Genomic DNA, 6,417 nt, shown 5'->3' with positions numbered 1-6,417 from the left:
TCCCTTCATGGAAATGTTGTAGCATTCCCTGGCAGCGAGCTGATCGCCCTTGATAGTGCAGATTCCGGTTGAAGTAGGGAACTTCATGGCGAGGTGTCGAATGGAAGTGATAGCCTCGAAAGCTATGAGGGTAGGTCGGCCTAAAATGGCGTTGTAGGCAGCGGAGCAGTCAATGACCACGAACTCAAGTAGCTTGGAGACTATTCGAGACTCTTCTCCTAGGGTGATCACCAGCTCGATCGTCCCTATCGCTGCCGACCCTTCTCCCGAAAAGCTATACAGCATCATGGAGGTTGCCTTTAGCTCGGCGACAGTCAATCCCATCTTTTCTAAGGTGGATCGGAATAGGAGGTTTACCGAGCTTCCATTGTCCACCAACACTCTCCTTACTTTCCGGTTGGCGAGCTGGACTGCTACGACCAAGGGATCATTATGAGGGAATTGGACATGGCCTGCGTCTTCCTCCGTAAAAGTGATCGGTTTCTTTTCTAACCGCTGCTGTTTTGACTTACGCTGCTCCGGGACGAACTCCGCTCCGTTGTGGGCCTTTAATTCATTCACATACCTCTTCTAGGCACCTCTGCTTGTTCCAGCCATGTGCGGTCCTCCAGAGATGGTGGAAATCTCTCCTTCGATCACGGGAGGAGGGACGTCCTGATCTACCCGAGGCCCGGGTTGACTGGCTGGGACTTCTGGAGCGGGTCGACTCGCTGGGACCCTGTTTCGTGAGTATTGCGCCAAGGGGCCTGCTCGGATGAGAGTCTCGATCTCATCTTTTAGATGCCTGCAATCGTCGGTATTGTGGCCGACGTCGTTGTGAAAACGGCAGAATTTGGAAGTGTCTCTCTTTCCCTTGTGGTGTTTCAATGGTTCCGGCCTCTTCCAGGGGACCCGAGCAGAGTTGGCCAGGAAGATACTTTCCTTGGACTGGGTGAGCTCGGTATATGTTGTGAACACGGGCTTGAACTTATCCACGAATTTATTCTTCTTTTGACCGTGCTGACTGTTTTCACCATTCCCCTTTCTTTTGCCACCACCGAGCTGGTTGTTCTGCGCGACGTCGGGGGTCGCCATCATGATCTCTGTCCCTGTTCCGGCGGTCTTCTCGGGAACCTGGCTGGTCCCCGCGGCTGAAACTTCAACTTCTTCCAAGTTTATCCACTCTTGGGCTCGGTTAAGGAATTCGTTAACCGAGCTGACTCCCTTCCTCTGAATATCTTTCCACAGGTCTCCCCCGACCAGGATTCCGGTTCTCATGGCCATGAGCTTAGAGCTATCATCTGCGTCCCTGGCTCGAGCAGCGATATTTGCGAATCTGCTCAAGTAGGCTTTCAGTGTCTCACCGGGATGCTGCCTTACGTTAGCTAGGGAGTCGGCCTGAACACGAGCGGCCTGAGAGGCGCGGAACACCCTTTTGAAATCAGCTGAGAAGGTCTTCCAGGAGCTGATTGACTGTCTTTTACTTTGTTTGAACCACTGCCTGGCAGGTCCAGTCAGTGTGGAAGGGAAGATCAAGAATCTCAGTTCTGGGCCAATGTTATGGGCCATCATTAGGGTGTTGAACATCCCAAAATGGTCTGACGGGTCTCCATCCCCGTTGAACTTTGACAAGTGAGGCATACGGAAACCAGATGGGTATGCCGTCGCTGCTATGTTGGGGGCGAAGAGTTCCATCTCGTCTCCCGAATCATATTCGTCTTTTTCTTTTTCTGATAGGAGCTTCCTCATCAGTTCCTCCATCTGAGTTAGGCGCTCGAGGGTTTGGTCCTGAGATCCTGGGTTATTCCGGGGCTGCTCAACAGCTCCGGATCCATTGTACATATTAGGTGGGTTATTTCCCCTCCTATCTTGAGATAGGTTGTTTGGGGCATTCCCTCCATTACGTACCTCGGATCGGGCTCCCCCCGAGCGAGCCTGACTACCATCTCTAGCTCGATCCTCTCTGTGAGAGTTGAGGTGATCTCGAAGGTCGTCTCCCTGGGCGGTCCAGTGGCTTTGTGCCGAACTTAGTTGCTGACGTAGGTCTCCTCCAGAGAGATCACTCCGGCGACTACCGGTCCAATGACTCCTGCTGGACAGGCTTGGAGTCCGTCTTTGGTGGTGAGGGCCCGAGCTTTCTTCAGGCGCCCTGCTACGCCGGGAAGGTCCCGCTGATGGTGGGTTTCTCCTACTACTCCCGTAAGCTGGGATGTCTTGGACGGGCCGAGGAGGAGACGGATATCTGATCGGAGATGGAGGATGCCTGACTGGAGACGCGATCCTGGTTCCGTCTGGACGGATCAAGTTCGGTGGGGGCCTTTCGGCCCCGCCAACTTGCTGGTCCCGCGCCGGGCGATCTGAACGGGGCGCAGGACGGTCTTCGGGGACGGGCTGACATCGTGGGCCCTCCCCGGATCTCCATCGGGAATTCCCTCGAGCTCTCCTGGGTTTTCTCGAGGAAGGTTGAGAGCTAGGAGTTGACGTCCTGACCGAACGGCTGTATTGCTGTTGTCCGGTCTCAGGCATTTCCCTGAAGTTGGCCTCTCGATGGTATGATGAAGGGGTGGAGTTGGCTACCGGAAGTCTCTCCGAACGGCTATGCCTGGCCCGATTACCCCGGCGAGACTTTGGAGCCTCACCTTGCCTCTCTCCAACGTTAACGTTGGTTGTGAGAGGGGGTAGTCGGGCAAGAATATCCTGGATTTGCTGACCGGCTGCTGCTAACTGGCTCCTCAGTTGAGCATTCTCCATCTCCACCGCAGTATAATAACACGGGTTCGGATTAGGTGGTCGGGGCGCCGAACTACCTGTGTCGTCTTGGCCCGCCGGCTGCTTTCCTGGCCGCTGCTGGACTTCAGGAATTTGCTCATCAGGGATGGCAATATGATGAGCCTCCTGCCCATCATGCTGCTCTGTTTCGTTGCCATGCCTGGACCGAGTGGTCACCATAGTTGGATGTTTGCAGCAGCGCTAATCGACTTTGCTCTCAATGAAAGCACCAAACTGTTGACGCGGTTCTTCGCCAACAGGTAATTAAGAGAGGAAGAGAAAGGGATTAGTGCTGAATATAGAACTTTCGCAGATATAGAATCTTAGAGAATGAACTAGGTGACTCAAGACACGTTTTTAAGTGGTTCAAAGGTTAAAATCCTTCTACTCCACTAGTCAATATTATTGATATATTCTGGGTATTTGGTTACAAAGCATATATCTCTTTAGAGACTATTTTTCCCAACCCTTATCAACTCCCAGGTTCTCCATATTTATAGGAGAAGGCACCTGGAAGTTGGTAAAGAGGTCATCCCGTAACCTTCTTATTTGTCATATCAACTCTGTGACATTCATGATTAATTCCTAAACTTGACACATAAGTATGGTCAAATCGATAGGTAAGGAGATAATGGGCCGCACGGCCCAACCCAGCCGTGGGTTTCTGAACACGCACGTTCCTGCTGCGTGTCCGAGAAGTCAGGGAGATATCGGACACGTGATGTCAAATATATGCACGTTTATCTTGCGTGTGTTGACTTTACAGAGGGTCAGAGCTCCATATATAGCTCGTGCCACAGGCTGCTCCCCTGACCCGACCTTCGGCCTTCAGATTCTTTGCTCCAGTCCTGGGCAACCTTGGCGAGTTCTTAGGGATTGCTCGAGCTAAGAAGGTACGACCTCGAAACGGGAGCTCCGGTCTTGGGGATGTTCATGGACTAATTGTGATTAGTCCGTAGCTCGGCCTACTAATCAGCCCGTGGGAAAATCAGGGCGTACAATACCTTTTTCTTAGACGACATTGATGATCTTCTTAATGGTTTCAACAACATAGACGACATTCAGATTTTCGAAGTAGATGACAAAGATTCCAGTAATCTCCCTGATTGTGATTTTGATGATCTTGGGAAAGATGACATTTCATTCAGGATGGAAGGAGTTCTCAATATACCTTGCTTATAAAGCCCTTTCATTTTTGTTCTTATCAAGTTAAATATAAGTTTTGTTTACTTTTGTTTATTCAAGAGCTGTAAAAGTAGAGTTCTTGAGCGAGTGTTTATATGAGTGAGCTTTTGTTTTAGTTGTTAATGGCGGAGTTAGTAGATTGTGAAGAATGAATCCCAACATTATGTAATCATTCTGGAAAAAAAGAGTGCCTCTTGGGTTTTCCTGTGCTATAAGAGCCGTCCAAGGGGTCACTCTTAACATCTTCATCAATGGGTCTCAGAGTTTTTGCTAATTTCCTCAAATCTCTTTATCGTAATTAAATGAAGATAATAGTTACTTTATCATTATAATTAAATGAAGATAATACCCTATACACTCATGCTTATTTTATTAGCAAGTTCTCATCAATATAAAACCCAATCAGGTTAAAAAAAAAGGTTCCCACGGGTGGGGACGTTTTTAACGCCGCACCACAGACTTCTCCTATATATTAAATAGGAGAGAAAGTTTATAAAGAAAAATAATAATATTAAAATATTATATAAAAGATATATAAATATTATGTAAATGTAGATATAGATTAATTGGAATTTGTGCATAGTTATTATAAATATATGTATAAATAACCTGATGGAAGATTTTTTGTGAGTTTTAATTAAATATTATAGAGAAAGTGTAATACAAAATACACCACTAAATTTTTTTTTTTTTTATAATTTACCTAGAATTTTTACATTATAACATACAACAACTTCTCTATTTTTTATCTACATTATTTAAATATTATATTTTTTAAAAATATTTTATTTATTTTAAAAAATAAAATAATTAAATATAATAATATTACACTCATATATATATATATATACAAAAATTAATAAAAAAATAAAAAAATATTTATAGTTTGATGAATAGTATTTCACTACATATATAAAAATACTATTTATTTAGGTAAAATAATATAACTTTACAACACCTAGTAAGAGAATATTTTACAAATTTTTATCTCCATTATAAAAAAATTAGACATTTTATCTTCCATTGTCCACTGAGAGTGCTCTAGCTAGCTGGAGCAACATGAACAGAAGATTCAAGAGAAACATTGTTAAGCCTCTCCAGAGCTAAAATAAGCGCTCGGGTGCCCAAATTCCCTTCACCATGAGCCTTAAGCGAGAGATAAAGCTGTTGAGCCAAAGCCAACCCAGGAAGAGCAAGACTCATATTCTGACACTCCTTTAAGCAAATCCCCAAATCTTTCACAAAGTGATTCACGTAGAAACCCGGCTCAAAATCCCTCTTCAGAATCCGTGCCCCGTTCAAATCCAGAGACTTTGATCCAGCCGCGCCAGTCGATATCGCCTTCAAGAACAGAGCAACGTCGAGGCCGGCCTTGTGAGCGTACACCATTCCCTCGACTAGCCCCACCATTGTCGAAGCAATGGTGATCTGGTTCGCTAGCTTCGCGAATTGTCCTCTGCCTGGGCCGCCCATGTAGTTGACCTTCCCCAACAGGGTGAAAAGAGGGTTCAATCGATTGACCACGGACTCATCGCCACCGGCGAAGATAGCTAGGGTTCCGCTCCTTGCTCCCAGGTCGCCGCCAGATACCGGAGCATCGATCGCGGCGCAGCCTTTGGCAGCGGCGGAGGAGGAGATCTCGGATGCGAGAGAGGGTTCCGATGTGGTCATATCAACTAGGACACCGCCGGAACGGAGGCCAGCGAGGGCGCCAGAGGATGGGTCCAGAAGGACAGAGCGGACGTCGGAAGGGTAGCCAACGATGGAGAATACGACGTCGGATTGGGAAGCGACGGTTTGAGGGGAGTGGGCCAGGTGAGCCCCCATATCGAGGAGCGGTTGGGCCTTGGAGAGAGTGCGGTTGAATACGGTGACAGTGTAGCCGGCTTTGATAAGGTGGGAACACATTGAGCGGCCCATGACACCGGTGCCGATCCATCCCACGCGAGTGTTTGATGGACTTATCATGTGCTCGGCAGAGGTGGTGGTGGCGGCCATGGAGCGGCGGAGGTGAAGGTTAAGAAGGTTGAAGGAGTGCTTAGAAATGAGGAAAGAGGAGTAGTGAGAGGAGAGCGAGCGAGGTTGGAATTGCAGTGGCATGTCTAATGTACCTACCCTTAAGCTTTAAAAACGCCTCATCCCTCCAGTCCATCATAGTATCTTTGTCCAATACTGTTATTTTTGGCTCTATTTGGAAACTATACATAACTGTGTTTACAGACATTTTCGGAAATTATATTAATGAATATTAAATAAAATTAATGATATTATTTACCTTTGTCCTGGACCGTTTACCTTTATCCCCCTTCGTTTACCACAGGCCCGTTTGCAGTGGCATGTCCGTTTACCTCTGTCCCCCTTCGTTTACCACAGGCCCGGACTGTTTACCTGGCTCCGGGACCATTTTTCGTACACCTCGACCGTAATCTCAACTGGCCAGACGTCTCCCGTCGCGACTATCCTGGATCATCTTCCTGGACACCG

General features: G+C 47.4%; 1 protein-coding gene across 1 annotated transcript; it reads right to left on the bottom strand.

The window, feature by feature from the left end:
* Window positions 1-4,931: 4,931 nt before the first annotated feature.
* Window positions 4,932-6,114, bottom strand: LOC133797118 (probable 3-hydroxyisobutyrate dehydrogenase-like 1, mitochondrial). Its single transcript, XM_062234924.1, has one exon. It carries the CDS (start codon window positions 6,031-6,033, stop codon window positions 4,975-4,977), a length of 1,059 nt encoding a protein of 352 aa, XP_062090908.1. The 5' UTR covers window positions 6,034-6,114; the 3' UTR covers window positions 4,932-4,974.
* Window positions 6,115-6,417: the final 303 nt, after the last annotated feature.

Source organism: Humulus lupulus, chromosome 8, assembly GCF_963169125.1.
Source record: "Humulus lupulus chromosome 8, drHumLupu1.1, whole genome shotgun sequence".
NCBI lineage: Eukaryota > Viridiplantae > Streptophyta > Magnoliopsida > Rosales > Cannabaceae > Humulus > Humulus lupulus.
This window is presented reverse-complemented; position numbering and strand designations above follow the sequence as displayed.